Genomic DNA, 21,239 nt, shown 5'->3' on the forward strand with positions numbered 1-21,239 from the left:
TGGGGATGAATATATCCCCTTTATATCTATAATAAAGGATCCCTTAATCCCTATCCTGTCTAGCACAGCATACATTTAATCCCAGTGTTTTAATCCCTCCAATTTTTCCATAATATCTAAGTCATATGAAGGGAAACAGAAAAGCAGAAAAGACAAAGTGGGACAAATGCCGCCAAGTATTTATTTATTTTTGTTTTATTTTATAAGATGGTGAAAGTCCACAAGACATCAAATGTGGGATCCTATGCCCAAACTGTGAAGTCCACGAGACCACCATGAAATAGGGAAGTTAAGGCAAGTATTTTACTGATCAGGCACCGCAGCCAGAAGAACTGTCCTACCAAAAGCAGCCTCTGAAAAGGCATATATGTCAATTTGGTAGAATTCTGTAAAAGTATGTAATGAATACCAAGTAGCCAACTTAAATATCTTTTCTACAGAAGCATCATTCCTGCTCTAGTGGAATGAGCAGAAATGTGTTCAGGGGGAGTCTTCCCCACAACTAGGTATGCTTTACAACCAAGACCTTAAGCCAAGCCACTAGGGTAACTGCAGTAGCTTTCTGGCCCTAATTAAGGCCATGCAAATGAATGAACAAAGAAGAACAAAGTCTAGAATCCTTTAGGCTTCAACACAGAATTATAATGCTCTCACAACATCCATGTTGTGTAGAAGTTGCTCCATAGAATTCTTAGGAGCAGGATATAAAGAGGGAATCACAATGTACTGGTTGATAGTATCCATTGATACTACTTTATTAAGAAACAGCTTTATCCTGATACAAATTTAGGTTAGGAGGATTGCAAGATAGAGATAAAAGCTCAGAAACTCTCCTGGCTGATGTAATGGCCATCAGAAAGAGAATCTTCCAGGATAACAGCTGAAAGTCCAAACCATGGGATTAAATGGAGGGATTTAAAAGACCCTCAAAACCAGATTGAGATTCCACAGAGGAAAAACTGGCCTGATCCTGATCAATCACTGAACAAAGGTCTGGATATCAGGGATCCTAGCAATTTTCTTGTATACAAGATGGATAAGGCCAAAATTTGAACTTTAAGAGAACTGGAGATAAGCCCTTCTCCAGACCGTCCTGTAACAATTCAAGAACTCTAGGAAATAGAAAACAATTCCAATGGTATCTTTTGCTAGAACACCAGAATAAAAATATTTTCCACACCTTGTAATATATATGCATGGTGCCATACTTTCTGGCTTAAATCAAGTTACCAATTACTTTATCAGATAAATCACTTTGGGACATCAGTAGACGTTCAATCGACAGGTTGTCAAATTTAAAGTTTTTAAATCCTGATTAAAGAAAGGCCCTTGAGAAAGAAGGTCATTTCTAAGAGGTAGCACAAGCATATTTGAATCAGGTCTGCATACCAAGTCCTGCAAAGACAATCCACAGCAATCAGAATGACTGAAGCTCTGATGCCCACTGTATAAAGATACGGGCTTTCTTATCAAATAAAACTCTTTGGGCAGCAGACACTTGATTCAGATCTGCAAATCAAGTCCTGTGAGCCCTAGTTAGAGTAATCAAAATGACTGAAGATGTAAACCAGCTTGAATGACCAGGGAACCACTAGTACATCTATTAGGTCTGCATGAGGATCCTGGCACCAAATCAAAACAAATTGTGATTCAAGCAAGAGGCCATTAGATCCATCCTTTGCAAGTCCATTTTTACTTTATTTAGTCACACACCTGGTTAAGAGACCATTCCTCTTAGTGTAGGTATTGTTGACTGAAAAAAATTACCTCCCAATTGTTCCCTCCTGGGATGTGAATGACTGAGATCGTGCAATTGTTCCCTCCTGGGATGTGAATGGCTGAGATCATGCAATTGTCAAGTCCTGGAATGTGAATGGCTGAGATTATGAAGGCCTGCCACATGAGAATGTGTGACACTACTTTCCTCGCAAGGGAACTGAGAGTTCCACCCTGGTGATTAAAGGGACAGTCTACACCAGAATTTTTATAAGATAAAAGATAGTTAATCCCTTTATTACCCATTCCCCAGTTTTGCATAACCAACACAGTTATATTAATATACGTTTTACTTCTGTGATTACCTTGTATCTAAGCATCTTCTGACAGCCCCCTGATCACATGACTTTTTATTTATTATCTATTAACTTGCATTTTAGCCAATTAGTGATGTGTTGTGCTGATGCTTAAATAACTCAACGGGCGTGAGCACAATTTTATCTAACTCGTTCACATGAACTAACATTCTCCTGTTGTGAAAAGCAAATAAAAAAAGCATAGCAACGATTTCAGTTACCTGGTGGGAATCCCATATTAAATTACTGAACATGGCATATTTCTCCCCTGCCCGAGTATCTATATGGAGTGGTAATGTAGCATCAGGGGAGTGCCCCAAATGTAGACAAGAAAAGGCAGATTTAACCCACTGCTTGTGGAAATGTCCTAAAGTTATGCAATTCTGGAATAAAGTTAATTATTGGTGTAACAAGGTTATGGAAGTTCAGGTGGAGTTTTCACAGCTTGAGGTATTTTTTCTATTTAGACATAGCAAACCTGGAATTAACCACAAATTCCTGAATACAATGATATTAGTAGGGAGAAATGTGATTTTTACTAACTGGAAGAGTGGATGTGACCTTAAGTTGTCTGAATTTTGCAGGAAAGCCCAGTATCAAATAATATTGGATCAGCATAATATAAAAACTAGCAATAATAAACAATTACGGCAATTTTTTACCAAATGGAAATTGATGATTCTATCTCTCCCCTTAGCCATTCAAAGGCAAATAGTGGCAGTCTTTAAGAAGTCTGAGTGGTTCCTACAACAGATACAGGTAGGAGTGTTCCCAAGAACATGGTCATTTGATTAAGGTGTCGGCGAGAGGGGGACCACCCCCTTTTTTTTTTTTTTTTTTTTCTTCTTTTGGATCCAAGAGTCGCCAGGATTTGGTAACAATGTAAATATTGAATAAGATCCAGTGAAGTAAGGTACACTTCACTGGACTATATCGTGGTCCTGTATTTTGATGGAATATTGCCCTTTGAATAGGCAAACTACCTACAGAATGTGGAATCTGTAATTGTCAAGATTTTCTTTTGTCTAAAAACCAATAAAATAAAAAAAAAAAAAAGCATGCGATAAGAGGCTGTCTGTAGTGACTAAGAAACAGGCAAAAATTTAGAGGTTTAAATGTTATATATTAATATAACAATGATGGTTATGCAAAGCTGGGGAATTGGTAGTAAAGGCATTATCTATCTTTTTAAACAATAACAATTAAGGTGTTGACTCTCCCTTTAATGTAAGCCATTGCTGTCACATTGTCTGATTGGAAGTGAAGAAAAGATTTGTGCCTGAGGTTGGGCCAACTCTGAAGACTGTGCTGCTTTCCAGAATGTTTATCGGTAACCTCACCTCCCAAGGAGACCCAACTCTTTTGTCCTTTCTGAGACACCCAGACTGCACCCCAACCCACCATGCTGGTGTATGGGTTATAACAATTCATGATGGTGAAGAAAGGAGGCCCCTGAACAAGGGATAGGTTAGGCTGCCTCTATGTTAAAGACTGTCTCCTTTTTTGGTCCAACAGGATCTGCTGAGACAGAGCCTAACCTCTGTTACAATGCTGCAGCATCTTTAATTGTAGAGGCCGCAGATGAAATTTGGCAAATGGAATTGCTTCTGATTCAGCGACTATAAGGCCTACAACTTGCATTGTGCAACTGAAGGAAGAGGATTGAGTTGGAATTGAGCACAGGCCTGTTGCAGTTAAAGCCTGCTCTGTTCTTAGAGACAATATTAATCTTCTTCAAGTAAGCTTTGATCAAAAGCCTATTCAGTACCCCTGAGATAAGATTTCAACACTCAGAGGACCTGAACTGACCTTCCCTAGGCATCTTAAAAAAATGAGTCTGCACTTCATCTAGAATGGGGACTGCACCTTCATGCTGAATGTGAGAGGGAAATCAGTTTCTTGGCTTGTTTGGATTTTGACCAGGCAGTGTTAGGTTTCCAATAGGCTTTAGATTAATCTTATTATTGAAAGGAGCGAAAGCATCCTGCAGACCTAATTCTGCCTTTGGAGTTTGAATCTTATGGCAGGAAAGCTATACTACCTCCAATAATTGCATCCAATTATGTTCCAAACAAAATCTTTCCCTGAAATAGGTAAAGATAACAGTCTGTTCTTAGAGACCATATAAGCAGGACTTATGTCATAATGCTTGTCTAGCCAAAACACCCATAGCAGTGCTTTTTGCAATAATGTGTATCATTTCCCCAGCCTCACGCTGTGGGGTCCAGATTAAATTCATGTGATCTTGGATCTCTGCTAGAGAAGCTTCTCCACAAATTAGTATTGATTACTAACAGCTTGCATAAGCATAAAGCCTGTGAGCTGGAAGTACCACCTTATAAGCCTTCAAGCTTTAAATCCATAGGATCCCTGAAATATGTACTATCCTGCAAATGAATTGTAGTCTGCTGAGTGGATATTGCCCTATCCATCTTAGAAACAGTGTCACAGACTTGAAAGTTTTTCAGAAGGAACAGGGAACATTGGTTTAATCCATTCCTTATAAGTTATTATCTCAGGAACCGGGAAGTCAGCGGGCTACTTGGGAGCTGGTTTAAAGAACTGATAGTTTTTTTCAGTGATTGTTTATCAGTAGTGACGGTATCATCTATTTCTAAGGCAACTAATACTTCCCATAACAGGTTATGGATATGCTTCATTCTAAAATGAAAGGACACATATTCAGCCACTGTTTCAGTGTAAAAGTCCTCAGTTTTTGAAAATCCTTCCTCAGAAAAGGAAACATCAAATTCTAAAGTACCACCCTTCTCTTTGGGATATTTAGCAGGGTCACTTCTTACGGATGTTCAAGATAAAGTAAGCACCAGTGGAGGGTCACTTTCTGCCCATTGCATGTGTCGTTGTAAAGTGCTGGAGGCATGACAGTCATTAACTCATTAATAGCAGTCTTTAAACTTGGAGAATGTTCCTTAGAAAACCCCTAGGTATAGCCTTGGTAGGCTGCAGACCCATCAACATTCTGAAAGGCAACACTGCTAGACCCTGTCATTGTCTTTTTTTTTTATTATTATTTTTATTAAAGTTTTCAAATAAAGATAACAAATAAAACAATACAATGTACAAATACAGGGTTTTACAGTCATTCCTTATGTCTCATATAACAGAGAAAAAGAAACAGTAGAAAATGATGTATTAATTCAAGTCGGTGTAAATTACAACTGAAATGAAGGACGGGGTAAACGCACGTTATCATCTTACAGCTAAGTCACATATAACAGAAGTAAGTTCATCACTTTACTTTTGAGACATTTTAATCCCAAAGAAAGCACAAGGAATAATAATCATCTACCTTTTTAGCTCAATTGTAACAATATTTTTCCATTTTCAGAGCAAGAGAGACTTTGTCTCTCCAGGTGGAGATAGATGGTAGAGTAATTTTTTTTCAGGACATTGGTATCAATTGTTTCACACTATTGATCATAATAAGTAATAGATTCAATTGTAAGCCACAACTTATTTTGGGGAATTGATTAAAAAGAAAAAGAGGATTCATGGACAACTGATGTCTATTTATATTGGAATTGCTATTTTAATTTTAATATTGGTCCAATATAATTGGGCGAGCGAATCCCCCAGATGTGTAACTGTGTCCTTCTTTCTACACAGCCTCTCCAGCAAATAGATGGGGTCACCGGACATATCTGTCCCAATCTTGAGGATGTCAAGTACCACCTGCATAGAAATTGTATATTTTTTTCTATAATTAAAATGGAGGAAGTAGATTTACTAATTTGCTTGAATATCTGTAACCACTCTTTTTTTGTGATCGGTTGTAATTCGCCCTCCCATTTTTTAGCATATGAGGACAATGTTACTGAGTGAAGGGTTGTATTAGTAATGGATCGTCCTTCCTACAATAGTTTGCTCCAAAAACAATTATAGAGGAAACTGGAGGGATAGATGCTGAATATCTGAGACAGATAGGAGCCCAGAAACCTTATAAACACATACAAATAGTTAATCTCAGATGGGTTAAACAAATATAGTAAAGGTACAATTAACAGTAAATATCTCATTGAGGGTTACAACAGTAATTACGTACTGTAACTTTAAGTGATAAGGAATTATTATTGAATTAGCTATTTTAAGCTGAATAAAATAAAGCCAAGCGAATAAGGGGCTAAAATAAATAAATTTGCGCCAGCTTTGTTAAGCCTGATTGTCTTAACTCACCTCTCCCACAGAGAGTACCTTCCCTGCTTATGCAGATGGCTACCCCAATGCAGAGAATTCAAATTTAAATTGTTAAATATAAAGTGACATTAACCTATTTTAAGTGCCCAAAACGGTTAAAGTGTTGTGTATGTGTCTATGTCCCCTGGCCATATGAATCATGGTTATTATCCGGATGGCTATAACGGTACATAGTACTTACCGGTCAGCACCTCTGTCTACTGTACTTACGTCAGCTGCAGATGACTGCTTCCAGTAGATGGGCCCATCCGAGGCAGTGCAAGCACGATATCAACGTTCTCACAAGAAACAGCATCTACTGCCGTGGGAATTGGCAGATAAATCCTGATTGGAGAGGGCTATGGGTCATACAAGGATCAGCACACTGTAGACCATGGGACTGGCAGATAAACCTGCATTTCCCCTGGGAGGCCTGTGACATTTCCACACTGCAAAAAAGACCTTTCACTACCTGGCTGAAAAACCCTGTCTACCCCTCTGTCCTTTGTAGGCAATATGAGGGGGAAATAGCTCTCAGACCAGTTAGAGAACCTTTTTCAAGAGTCTTCAGAATTCACTCCATCTTGGAAGTAAAAATTTTACTCAAGGATTATGGTAAAAGAGGGAGGGATTAAAGATCTGAAATATAGCAATACCACATGGGATGTCTTGTGGACTCTCACCATCTTATGAATGAAATACTGGTAACAAATGTATAATGATGTACATTTCATCCATATACATGTGACCTGCCCATTACTATTAACCAAACGTATACTAAAAAGCACAATAATTAACAAAGACATGTCACTTGTCAATGTATATCCACCAAATCTATGCTAAAATACACACAGCAATTACCAAAGTCTATCAGAGTGACAACCCCTTATATTTACCATAGTCTGACGCAGATTCATCAGGAGATTGACAACCTGCATTCTGTGTGTGGTATCCTCCCAATCAAAAGTCATAGCTACCACTGGCTTGGTGTCATTCCATGGGAGATAGTAATAGCAGTTCCCTGTAAAACAGACAACAGACATTACAACATGGTGAGCAAACTGCATGCATGTATTATAGTAAGGCTTCTATACCACTTTACAGATTAGTAGTTATCATTCATTTTTAATATTGTCTACAATTCTACAGCCGATAACTCCAAAATAATATAAACAAACTGGATTCAGCTTAAAGGAATATTAAAAGGTATTTTGTCTATAAAATAAAACATACAAAGAAAGACTTGCTGAATTAAATATGTATAGTTTAGAAGAGAGAAGGGAAAGAGGTGATATTATATAAACTTACAAATATATTAAGGCACTTAATTCTGAGGCTGGATTTTTTATTTTTAATGATTAGTGATTTAGGTGTAATAAGCACTTGACAGGAAAGGGCAGTTGACTTATGGAATAAACTTCCCTTAGGCAAACAAACACTGTGAGGAAATACAACAATGCATGGAATAAGCATAAGACAAACCTACAAAGCAATTAAGCTTATACTTTTTAGGAAATATAGGCAGATTTGCTGGGCCTTTAGTTTTTACCTGCTGTCAAAATCTTTGTCTCTATGAATTGATTACCTAATATTTTATGTTGGTAGCCCTGCCTATAGGGAGAATCCTGGATAGGAAAGAATAGGTAGCCCTATCTATAGAGAGTATCCTGGGTAGGAATGAATAGGTAGCCCTGCCTATAGAGAGTATCCTGGGTAGGAATGAATAGGTAGCCCTGCCTATAGAGAGTATCCTGGATAACAAAGAATAGGTAGCCCTGCCCATTGAGAGTATCCTGGATAACAAAGAATAGGTAGCCCTGCCCATTGAGAGTATCCTGGATAGGAAAGAATAGTTAGCTCTGTGTATTCAGAGTATCCTGGATAGGAAAGAATATGTAGCCCTGCCTATAGAGAGTATATTGGATAGGAAAGAATAGGTAGCCCTGTGTATAGAGAGTATCCTGGATAGGAAAGAATAGGTAGCCCTGTGTATAGAGAGTATCCTGGATAGGAAAGAATAGGTAGCCCTGTGTATAAAGAGTATCCTGGATAACAAAGAATAGGTAGCCCTGTGTATAAAGAGTATCCTGGATAACAAAGAATAGGTAGCCCTGTGTATAAAGAGTATCCTGGATAACAAAGAATAGGTAGCCCTGCGTATAAAGAGTATCCTGGATAACAAATAATAGGTAGCCCTACGTATAAAGAGTATCCTGGATAACAAAGAATAGGTAGCCCTGCCTATTGAGAGTATCCTGGATAACAAAGAATAGGTAGCCCTGATACTGAGAGTATCCTGGATAACAAAGAATAGGTAGCCCTGTGTATAAAGAGTACCCTGGACAACAAAGAATAGGTAGCCCTGCGTATAAAGAGTACCCTGGATAACAAAGAATAGGTAGCCCTGCGTATAAAGAGTATCCTGGATAACTAAGAATAGGTAGCCCTGTGTATAAAGAGTATCCTGGATAACAAAGAATAGGTAGCCCTGCGTATAAAGAGTATCCTGGATAACAAAGAATAGGTAGCCCTGTGTATAAAGAGTATCCTGGATAACAAAGAATAGGTAGCCCTGCGTATAAAGAGTATCCTGGATAACAAATAATAGGTAGCCCTACGTATAAAGAGTATCCTGGATAACAAAGAATAGGTAGCCCTGCCTATTGAGAGTATCCTGGATAACAAAGAATAGGTAGCCCTGATACTGAGAGTATCCTGGATAACAAAGAATAGGTAGCCCTGTGTATAAAGAGTACCCTGGACAACAAAGAATAGGTAGCCCTGCGTATAAAGAGTACCCTGGATAACAAAGAATAGGTAGCCCTGCGTATAAAGAGTACCCTGGACAACAAAGAATAGGTAGCCCTGCGTATAAAGAGTACCCTGGATAACAAAGAATAGGTAGCCCTGCGTATAAAGAGTACCCTGGATAACAAAGAATAGGTAGCCCTGCGTATAAAGAGTACCCTGGATAACAAAGAATAGGTAGCCCTGCGTATAAAGAGTATCCTGGATAACTAAGAATAGGTAGACCTGCGTATAAAGAGTATCCTGGATAACAAAGAATAGGTAGCCCTGCCTATTGAGAGTATCCTGGATAACAAAGAATAGGTAGCCCTGCGTATAAAGAGTATCCTGGATAACAAAGAATAGGTAGCCCTGCCTATTGAGAGTATCCTGGATAACAAAGAATAGGTAGCCCTGCGTATAAAGAGTATCCTGGATAACAAAGAATAGGTAGCCCTGCGTATAAAGAGTATCCTGGATAACAAAGAATAGGTAGCCCTGCGTATAAAGAGTATCCTGGATAACAAAGAATAGGTAGCCCTGTGTATAAAGAGTATCCTGAATAACAAAGAATAGGTAGCCCTGTGTATAAAGAGTATCCTGGATAACAAAGAATAGGTAGCCCTGCGTATAAAGAGTATAAAGAGTATCCTGAATAACAAAGAATAGGTAGCCCTGCCTATAAAGAGTATCCTGGATAACAAAGATTAGGTAGCCCTGTGTATAAAGAGTATAAAGAGTATCCTGAATAACAAAGAATAGGTAGCCCTGCCTATAAAGAGTATCCTGGATAACAAAGATTAGGTAGCCCTGTGTATAAAGAGTATCCTGGATAACAAAGAATAGGTAGCCCTGTGTATAAAGAGTATCCTGAATAACAAAGAATAGGTAGCCCTGTGTATAAAGAGTATCCTGGATAACAAAGAATAGGTAGCCCAGCCTATAAAGAGTATCCTGGATAACAAAGAATAGGTAGCCCTGTGTATAAAGAGTATCCTGGATAACAAAGAATAGGTAGCCCAGCCTATAAAGAGTATCCTGGATAACAAAGAATAGGTAGCCCAGCCTATAAAGAGTATCCTGGATAACAAAGAATAGGTAGCCCTGTGTATAAAGAGTATCCTGGATAACAAAGAATAGGTAGCCCAGCCTATAAAGAGTATCCTGAATAACAAAGAATAGGTAGCCCTGTGTATAAAGAGTATCCTGGATAACAAAGAATAGGTAGCCCAGCCTATAAAGAGTATCCTGGATAACAAAGATTAGGTAGCCCTGTGTATAAAGAGTATCCTGGATAACAAAGAATAGGTAGCCCTGTGTATAAAGAGTATCCTGGATAACAAAGAATAGGTAGCCCTGTGTATAAAGAGTATCCTGAATAACAAAGAATAGGTAGCCCTGTGTATAAAGAGTACCCTGGATAACAAAGAATAGGTAGCCCTGTGTATAAAGAGTATCCTGGATAACAAAGAATAGGTAGCCCTGTGTATAAAGAGTACCCTGTATAACAAAGAATAGGTAGCCCTGCCTATTGAGAGTATCCTGGATAACAAAGAATAGGTAGCCCTGTCTATAAAGAGTATCCTCTATAGTTTTTTTATTTCCTTCTTTATGAAGATGCCCCACCTGTAAAACCCTGATACAAAATAATGATGTGGTCCCTGGCACATAGCTAAGAAAACCACAAAACACACTAGTTGACTGGGGAATATGAAAAGTCTATGAAATGCACAAATAAAACAGTGAGTATTTAAATGCTGGTTATTTAAAGGGGCATGAAATCCAAAGCATTTATTTCATGATTCAGATAGAGAATACAATTTTAAACAAATTTCTAATTACTTCTATTATATAATTTGTTTCATTCTCTTAGTATCCGTTGTTGAAGAAGCAGCAATACACTACTGGGAGCTAGCAGAACATCGGGTGAGCCAATAACATGAGGAATATATGAGCAGCCACCAATCAGCAGCTCCTGAGCCTAACTATATAACGTTTTCAACAAAGGATTCCAAGAGAACAAAACAAATGAGATAATAGAAGCAAATTTGAAAGTTGTTTAAAATCGCATGCTCTATTTGAATTATTAAAGAAAAAAAAAAATAGGTTTCATGTCCCTTTAACCCATTCGTGACCAAGGCCGTGCCAGGAACGTCCTACAAAAAAATACCCTTCATGACCAAGGACGTTTCTGGCACGTCCTCTGGGTTTTCAAGCGGTGGAAGCGATCCTGAACGCTTCCAGCCGCTTTTATGGTATTGTAGTGATGCCTCGATATTGAGACATCCTGCAATACCATTTTTTTACACACCGATGCAGAGAGAGCCACTCTTTGGCCCTCTCTGCACCGGTAGCGATGGTGCTGATCGTTGGTGGGTGGGAGCATTAGCAGGGAGGCGGGTGGGCGGCCCATCTCGCTACCTGGCATCCGGTTCCTGTATGTGCAATGTGCACGCTGGGTGCCAGTAGCGTGCAGGGGGGGAGGGGGCCTGCGGGGGGTGCATGTGTGCGCGTGCGCAGCAACCACTACCACCATTGTAATTGAATGGGAAGGAGGGAGAGGGAGGGGGGAAAAATAAAGATTGAAGGATCTGGGAGAGGGAGGGGGTATTAAGGGGGGGCAGCTACACTACAGAAAATTATTATTTTATTAAAAAAAACTTTCTGCCAGTACTTAAGATGGCGGGGACAATTGTGGGGTGGTGGAGGGAAGTTAGCTGTTTGGGAGGGATCAGGTGGGATGTGTCAGGTGGGAGGCTGATCTCTACACTAAAGCTAAAATTAACCCTACAAGCTCCCTAATTAACCCTGTCACTGCTGAGCATAATAACGTGTGCTGCGCAGCGGCATTTAGCGGCCTTCTAATAACCAAAAAGCAACGCCAAAGACATATATGTCTACTATTTCTGAACAAAGGGGATCCCAGAGAAGCATTTACAACCATTTGTGACATAATGGCACAAGCTGTTTGTAAATAACTTCAGTGAGAAACGTAAAGTTTGTGAAAAAGTTTGTGAAAAAGTGAACTTTTTTTTTTTATTTGATTGCATTTGGCGGTGAAATGGTGGCATGAAATATACCAAAATAGGCCTAGATCAATACTTTGGGTTGTCTACTAAAAATAAATAATATACATGTCAAGGGATATTCAGGGATTCCTGACAGATATCAGTGTCCCAATGTAACTAGTGCTAAAGGTATTAGCTGATTTCAAGTTTCAGGTTAGCGTGACCTCAGAGCTCACATAAAGGCTAGTGGAAGAAAAAAGTTGCATTAAACACAAGCAAAACCCTTGTAGAAGTATAGTTACACTTATATAAACTATTAAAAAATTATTATTCATATTGTAATAAATATATATACAGTACAGTATATACACACATACTATGGATTAGTTTATACATACTGTAAAATAATCTAAATAGATGTTTTTAATATTTTTGATAGTGTATATTTAATAATAATTCAATAACGCTCATAACGTTATTGTTAGTTTTTCAGTTTGAAAGTCTACGGGGGAATATGTTAACGTGATCGCAACTTCACAAAGTCTATTTTTTTGCTTTCAACTCGTAATACGAGCGCAACCCAACATGCACAAAAAAACCTCAGTCTACTGAAGTTAACATGCAAGCGGGAACCCTAAACAGCGCTCCACTCGTAATATAGCCCTATTTATGAAATTTAGTTGGCATGGAATTTCTCAGAAATGAGGAGAGTTAGAAACATAAAGGGATAAGGAAAAATGGAAGATGAATGAAAGAAAAATATAGGGGAGGCAACACAAGACATAGGATAGATCAGTGTTTCCCAGTCCTCAGGCCAGATATTCATTATATCTTAACTAGAGCACAGGTGAAATAATCAGTTCACCCATCAGCTGATCACCTGTGCTCTAGTTAAGATATAATAAATATGTGGCCTGTTAAGGGTCCTGAGGACTGGAGTTGGGAAACACTGGGATAGATGAACAGCGGAAATGTATATAAAGTAGTACAAACGTATCTTTACAAACAATGGACAAGTTACATGTAATATGTATGATTGCAATTACTATTACAGCTGCCTCTCCATTTGTTTCCAGGTTTGCACAAAAAGGTCCTTGGATGTTTAAATGTTGAGCATTGTTAATATTCACCAATTTCTCACTGTTTTTTGTTGAAGCAGGAAACGGTTCACAATAAAAATATAACTTACCATCGTATACAGCTTGACTATATTGTGTGGTGGAAGACACTGGCTTATGCGTAGAGTCCAGCTTGTTCCCATAGTTGCCCATGCTGACCTCAAACTGGACTTGGTCTTTGACTTTTGGCAGCATAGTGGCTGAATGGAAAACAGCTGCCAGGTTGAATTTCTTATGGGATGTGTAGCACTGAATAGGACAGATAAGGTAAAGAGCAGTGAGAAAAAGCAAAAAGACTCAGGTTGAGAATATACAGCAAACCACATCATTAATACAGGTATATTAAACATAAAGCACAACAAATATATACAGAGCATTGCTATAGCTCCTTCTAACGCATTTCACTGAGTTCCTTTCTAGGTATGTGATAAACTAATTTTAAAAAAAATGGTCACTAGCGAATTAGGTGTAAATGTTACAAAAATATAAAGAGAGGATACCTCTACATTAGAAATATTTTCGAGATCAATATCCTCCACTTTAGTAATTTTCTCCGTACTCATGGTAGTCTTCACTTCAAACAGGAGCCGCCCACAATATTCTGCACCTTCCTGTTGTGCCATAAACACAGAACAAAGAAAAAGCAAAGTACAAAGTTATGTCAAGCCTTGGTCATGTTATAGATATCACATGAAAACATTTTTCAGGCTAACAGTCTGAAGGCAACAGTCATTGTGGATGATGGTGGAATTGGAGGGATGACTGTGAGATCATAATGTAGCCTGAGTGCAGTAAAAATGAATGGTGAGAAATGATGTATTTATTTGACCCTACCAGTTTATTGTTAAACACACATTTCATTAATCATAACTCATTCATGATATTATTAATTAACCATCATCCCTCAACCTCTTCCTAATATCAACATCTATAAACCTTCAACTTCTACAATAGAGCTCTCACCTTAGCATGGTCAGCTTTATGGAAAAGACTTTGCATTTTAGATGGATTATGCAAATTTCCATACAGGGGTAAAAAGCCCGGGCCAAAACAGGGTAGAAAGCCGTTATAATGTCCTGCAAGAGAAGTAAAATAAGTCAAGCAAGATGGGTTTAATATTAGAAAAATAAAACAGAAATAAATTTGAGAGAAATAAATGAAACAGACAAATATAATGTCAAGTTGTACAAATGATATAATATACATTAGTGAGACCTAATTATGTGTCAATAAAAGGTGCATTACCATCAAACCAAGTCCTTTAGTGCAAGTCATCATATAGAGTGGTAATGATTTCTGTACAGAACTGAACAGCCTTTTATTCATATGCTTCATACATGTATTAGTTTGTAATGGGATCCTTCCTTACAGACGTTATAGCTTAGATTATAATCTACCCAACAGCAAAAATGTAAATAATATTTATTTCCTAAAATATGGAGAGTCCACAAAGTCATTCATTTACTAGTGGGAATATCACTCCTGGCCAGCAGGAGGAGGCAAAGAGCACTACAGCAAAGCTGTTAAGTGTCACTCCCCTATCCATAATCCCCAGTCATTCTCTTTGCCTCTGTCAATGGAGGAGGTGCAGTTTGGTGTCTGAAGAAATTAATTCCTTTTTTAGGTATTTTTCCCTGCATACAAGGATTTGGGTTTAGCTGAGTCCATGTCAATCTCTTCAGTAGAGTAGTGGTGGCTTTTAAGCAGTTAGGAAGTTGTGAGGTAGTCCTAGCTGTGTTTCCTAACGCATTGCTGCCTATGGTACAGAAAGCCAGAGTTGGTTACTCTGTTCTTTCTTTTTCTATAGGTCTCTGTAAGGAGTATGTGTCCTTTCACGCCTTGTGAGCTGTCTTCCTGCCGGAGAGCTAGACTGCAGGTAAGTGCTTTTGTCTTCTAGGTCTTGGAGACTTGCACTTCAGAAGAATATGTCATATGCAGTAGATGGGGACAATTTTAAACTCTTTTATACAGGATTTTCTTTAGCAGTGGGCAGGCACATTATGTATGTTGAGACTAGGGGTTAATCTTCCCTTTATTGGAACGTTTTTCCTCTATGGGCTAATTCTGTTGAAATACTTTATTAGTATGTGTGTGGCTTATGTTTTATACAGGGATTTATGTACAATTTAGCAGTTGGTTTTCTTTGCTTGTTTAGCTAGAACAGGCGAACTGACAAACTGCTTGATTTTAAAACCAGCTGCAGCTACTTGCATCTTATGTTGTAGGCAGAGGGAAACGCGCGCCTTTTACTTGCTGCGTAGTTTCCTCTCTCTGCCGGTCATGTAACTTCTCTCTGCTGTCGGATATCCACGGAGCGGCGTCTTGAAATTTCAGTCTCTTCAGTGTCGATCTACTATACGATCGTTTTAGAGACTTCTGGCAGCCAAATTGTGGTATTAAAAATTCTTAAAGTGACAGTGTATTTAAACAATTTCTACAATTTGGGAAATGTTTTATTTAGTACTATGGACATGGACCATCACTCTGTGTTTTTTAACAAGTGTTTGTTATGCCTAGAGGCACAAATTGTTTTGCCTATGCAATTCTGTGCTGCATGCTTAGGTAGAACACTTTAAAGATAAATTGTTGCCCTCTGAGACCAATGTCTCTCAGGATGATGCTGTTCAGGCAATGCCACAGCTTTCTCCTCAAACGTCCCAAGCCTCTATGGCATCATATACAGTGCCCTGCAGTTCCTCTCAGCCTCCTGGAGGAGTTTATTTGCCTGCAGATGTTGCTGCACAGGTATCTTCTGCGATATCTGCAGCATTATCTGCTTTTCCTATGCTGGGAAAACGCAAGAGGAAAATTAGACATTCAGATAGTAGGTTTCTGTTCCACCTACTGCTACGCAGGTTGCCCTCCCTCATAAGTCTGATGAAGAGGATACGATGGTAGCCTCTGAGGGTGAAATCTCAGATTCAGACAGTATTATTCCTTCATCTGATACTGAAGAAGTAAACTTCAGATTTAAGCTTGAACACCTTTGTGTACTGTTAAAGGAGGTATTGGCTACTTTGGACGACTCCGATACGTCTGTCGTTTTCAACCCTAAGATGGCTAGTAAACTTAATAAATACTATGATGTTCCTTCCCCTGTGGAAGTATTTCCTGTCCCAGACCGTGTGACGGAGATTATTTCACAGTAATGGGAGAAGCCAGGGATTCCTTTCTTCCAGTCTCTCGTATTTAAAAAGATGTTTCCTGTTGCTGACTCCATTAAAGATTCTTGGCGCACGGTGCCTAAAGTAGAAGGGGCTATTTCTACTCTGGCTAAGAGAACTACGATCCCTATAGAGGTTAGCTGCTCTTTTAAGGATCCCATGGACAAAAAGCTGGAAGCTTATTTGACAAAGATGTATGTTCATCAAGGTCTTCAAGGGCAACCTGCAGTTTGTATTGCCACAGTAGAAAGTGCGGCATCTAATTGGTGCAACGCCGTGTCTGAATCAATTTTAGTACAGACTCCGTTGGAGGAGATACAAGAAACTAGCCAATTCCTTTATTTTTTATGCTAACATGCAAGTTGTTAGACTGGGAGCCAAGATGTCTGGCTTCACTGTCCTAGCCCGCAGGGCATTGTGGCTAAAATTTTGGTCAGCTGATGTTATCTCTAAATCCAAGCTTCTGGCGCTTCCTTATAAGGGCAAGACCTTGTTCGGACCTGGTCTGGCAGAAATAATTTCTGATATTATGGGTTGAAAAGGGTCTTTGTTGCCGCAAGACAAGAAAAACAGACTCAAAGGACGTCAAAGTAATTTACGTTCCTTTCATAACTTCAAAGGTCAAAAGTCTTCCTCTCCCTCTTCCAAGCAGGAGCAGTCCAAGTCTTCTTGGAAGTCCAATCAGTCTTGGAATAAGGGGAAGAAATCAAAGAAACTGACGCCTAGATTTAGAGTTTGGTGTTAGCCGTCAAAACCAGTGTTAAGGGCTCCTAACGCTGCTTTTGGCAGCCCGCTGGTATTTAGAGTCAGCCAGGAAAGGGTCTAACGCTCACTTCCAAGCCGTGACTTTTCCATACCGCAGATCCCCTTACGCCAATTGCGTATCCTATCTTTTCAATGGGATCTTCCTAACGCTGGTATTTAGAGTCTTGGCTGAAGTGAGCGGTAGAGCCTCTACCGACAAGACTCCATCCGCAGAAAAAAGTCAGTAGTTAAGAGCTTTCTGGGCTAACGCCGGTTTATAAAGCTCTTAACTACTGTGCTCTAAAGTACACTAACACCCATAAACTACCTATGTACCCCTAAACCAAGGCCCCCCCACATCGCCGCCACTCTAATAAAATTTTTTAACCCCTAATCTGCCGACCGCACATCGCCGCAACCTACATTATCCCTATGAACCCCTAATATGCTGCCCCTAACATCGCCGACACCTACATAATATTTATTAACCCCTAATCTGCCCCCCCCCACGTCGCCGCTACCTACCTACACTTATTAACCCCTAATCTGCCGACCGGAGCTTGCCGCTACTCTAATAAATGTATTAACCCCTAAAGCTAAGTCTAACCCTAACCCTAACACCCCCCTAAGTTAAATATAATTTTAATCTAACTAAATAAATTAACTCTAATTAACTTAAGTATTCCTATTTAAAACTAAATACTTACCTGTAAAATAAACCCTAATATAGCTACAATATAACGAATAATTACATTGTAGCTATTTTAGGATTTATATTTATTTTACAGGCAACTTTGAATTTATTTTAACTAGGTACAATAGCTATTAAATAGTTATTTACTATTTAATAGCTACCTAGTTAAAATAATTACAAAATTACCTGTAAAATAAATCCTAACCTAAGTTACAATTAAACCTAACACTACACTATCAATAAATAAATTAACTACAAGTACCTACAATTACCTACAATTAAATAAAATAAAATAAATTACAAAAAAAAAACACACTAAATTACAAAAAATAAAAAAAGATTACAATAATTTTAAGCTAATTACACCTACTCTAAGCCCCCTAATAAAATAACAAAGCCCCCCAAAATAAAAAAAATCCCTACCCTAATCTAAATTAAAAAAAACAGCTCTATTACCTTACCAGCCCTTAAAAGGGCTTTTTGCGGGGCATGCCCCAAAGAAATCAGCTCTTTTGCCTGTAAAAAAAAACACAATACCACCCCCAACATTACAACCCACCACCCACATACCCCTACTCTAATCCAAACCCCCCTTAAATAAACCTAACACTACCCCCCTGAAGATCTCCCTACCTTGAGTCGCCTTTACCCAACCGGGCCGAAGTCTTCATCCGATGGACCAGAAGAGGACATCCAGACCGGCAGAAGTCTTCATCCTATCCGGGCAGAAGGGGACATCCGGACCGGCAGACATCTTCATCCAAGCGGCATCTTCTATCTTCATCCATCCGACGAGGAGCGGCTCCATCTTCAAGACCTCCGGCGCGGAATATCCTTCCTGCACGACGACTAGACAACGAATGAAGGTTCCTTTAAGTGATGTCATCCAAGATGGCGTCACTCGAATTCCGATTGGCTGATAGGATTCTATCAGCCAATCGGAATTAAGGTAGGAAAAATCTGATTGGCTGATTGAATCAGCCAATCAGATTCAAGTTCAATCGGATTGGCTGATCCAATCAGCCAATCAGATTGAGCTTGCATTCTATTGGCTGTTCCGATCAGCCAATAGAATGTGAGCTCAATCTGATTGGCTGATTGGATCAGCTAATCCGATTGAACTTGAATCTGATTGGCGGAAGACTTCTGCCGGTCTGGATGTCCTCTTCTGGTCCATCAGATGAAGACTTCGGCCCGGTTGGGTGAAGACGACTCAAGGTAGGGAGATCTTCAGGAGGGTAGTTTTAGGTTTATTTAAGGGGGGTTTGGGTTAGAATAGGGGTATGTGGGTGGTGGGTTGTAATGTTGGGGGGTGGTATTGTGTTTTTTTTTTACAGGCAAAATAGCTGATTTCTTTGGGGCATGTGCAGCAAAAAGCCCTTTTAAGGGCTGGTAAGGTAATAGAGCTGTTAACTTTTTAAATTTAGATTAGGGTAGGGAATTTTTTTTTTATTTTGGGGGGCTTTGTTATTTTATTAGGGGGCTTAGAGTAGGTGTAATTAGCTTAAAATTATTGTAATCTTTTTTTATTTTTTGTAATTTAGTGGGGGGGTTTTTTGGTAATTTAGTTTAGTTTATTTAATTGTAGGTAGTTGTAGGTACTTGTAGTTAATTTATTTAATTTATTTATTTATTGATAGTGTAGTGTTAGGTTTAATTGTAACTTAGGTTAGGATTTATTTTACAGGTAATTTTGTAATTATTTTAACTAGGTAGCTATTAAATAGTCAATAACTATATAATAGCTATTGTACCTAGTTAAAATAAATACAAAGTTGCCTCTAAAATAAAAATAAATCCTAAAATAGCTACAATGTAATTATTTGTTATATTGTAGCTATATTAGTGTTTATTTTACAGGTAAGTATTTAGTTTTAAATAGGAATACTTTAGTTAATAAGATTTAATTTATCTCGTTAGATTAAAATTATATTTAATTTAGGGGGGTGTTAGGGTTAGGGTTAGACTTAGCTTTAGGGGTTAATACATTTATTATAGTAGCGGCGAAGTCCGGTCGGCAGATTAGGGGTTAATACTTGAAGTTAGGTGGCGGCGATGTTAGGGAGTTCAGATTAGAGGTTAATACTGTTTATTATAGGGTTTGTGAGGCGGGAGTGCGGTGGTTTAGGGGGTTAATACATTTATTATAATGGTGGCGAGGTCCGGTCGGCAGATTAGGGGTTAATAAGTGTAGGTGGGTAGCGGCGACGTTGGGGGGGGCAGATTAGGGGTTAATAAATATAATATAGGTGTCGGCGATGTTAGGGGCAGCAGATTAGGGGTACATAGGCATAATGTAGGTTGCCACGGAGTGGCAGATTAGGGGTTAATAATATAATGCAGGTGTCGGCGATGTCGGGGGTGGCAGATTAGGGGTTAATACGTGTAAGGTTAGGGGTGTTTAGACTCGGGGTACATGTTAGGGTGTTAGGTGCAGACTTAGAAACTGTTTCCCCATAGGAAACAATGGGGCTGCGTTAGGAGCTTAATGCTGCTTTTTTGCAGGTGTTAGGTTTTTTTTTCTGCCCAAACTGCCCCATTGTTTCCTATGGGGGAATCGTGCACAAGCACGTTTTTTAAGCTAGCCGCTACCATAAGCAACGCTGGTATTGAGAGTTGAAGTGGCGGTAAATATGCCTTTACGCTCCCTTTTTGGAGCCTAACGCATCCCTTCAGACAACTCTAAATACCAGCGTTGTCTTAAGGGTGCGCTGGAAAAAAAAGCAGCGTTAGCTACGCAGGTCTTTACCGACAAAACTCTAACGGCTAGATTTAGAGTTCGGCGGTAGATGGGCTGTTAACGCCACGCGTGTTTTATGTCTAACGCACGGCATTGTTTGACTCCGGTATTTAGAGTTAATATAAGACCATCTAACGATGCTCCTAACGCGTGTATGTCACACGCGTAATCCTGCCCGCGTTAGACAGTCTCCCATAGAGATCAATGGGAAAGGCAAAAAATAGCTTTTTTCACCTAACACTCGATCTCGCGAGAAATACGCACAGCTCGGTCATATGACGCATACCACATCATGCACAACAATAACACGCCGCAAATGTCACAACATCAATCAATCAACAAAGCACACAAGCATTACACATTCACAAGCGGGGGAAGTTTTAATACTATTTATACGTGGAATACGCATATACTTTAAGATGCGGAAAATCGCACAATAACAACAAGGATTAAAAAATATATACATACACTAAAAAAAAAATCGCATTCAATATCATTATATATTATGAAAAACATACATATACAACACTTCACGAAGAACACACCATCGCAAATTCACATTTAAAAAGAATACTATTGGACAATGTTAGAGAAAACGACCACTATGACATCATCGCATTCTACACATTCCACAAATACCAACTCAAAATGAGCATGCGCAAATTAACACACCTAATACACATTGCAATAATATTAATTGCTAATAAAGCACACCTGA

At 39.0% G+C, this 21,239-nt stretch overlaps 1 protein-coding gene across 1 annotated transcript in view; it reads right to left on the reverse strand.

The window, feature by feature from the left end:
* LOC128636413 (myoferlin-like) overlaps positions 1-14,178 on the reverse strand; it is a 276,260-nt gene extending 262,082 nt beyond the window's left edge. The window contains 4 exon segments of the mRNA XM_053689430.1: positions 7,163-7,287; positions 13,251-13,428; positions 13,680-13,790; positions 14,143-14,178. Of these exon segments, the coding sequence (XP_053545405.1) occupies positions 7,163-7,287; positions 13,251-13,428; positions 13,680-13,790; positions 14,143-14,178 (450 nt within the window).
* Between the last annotated feature and the right edge of the window lie 7,061 nt (positions 14,179-21,239).

This window comes from Bombina bombina, chromosome 7 (genome assembly GCF_027579735.1).
Source record: "Bombina bombina isolate aBomBom1 chromosome 7, aBomBom1.pri, whole genome shotgun sequence".
Lineage (NCBI taxonomy): Eukaryota > Metazoa > Chordata > Amphibia > Anura > Bombinatoridae > Bombina > Bombina bombina.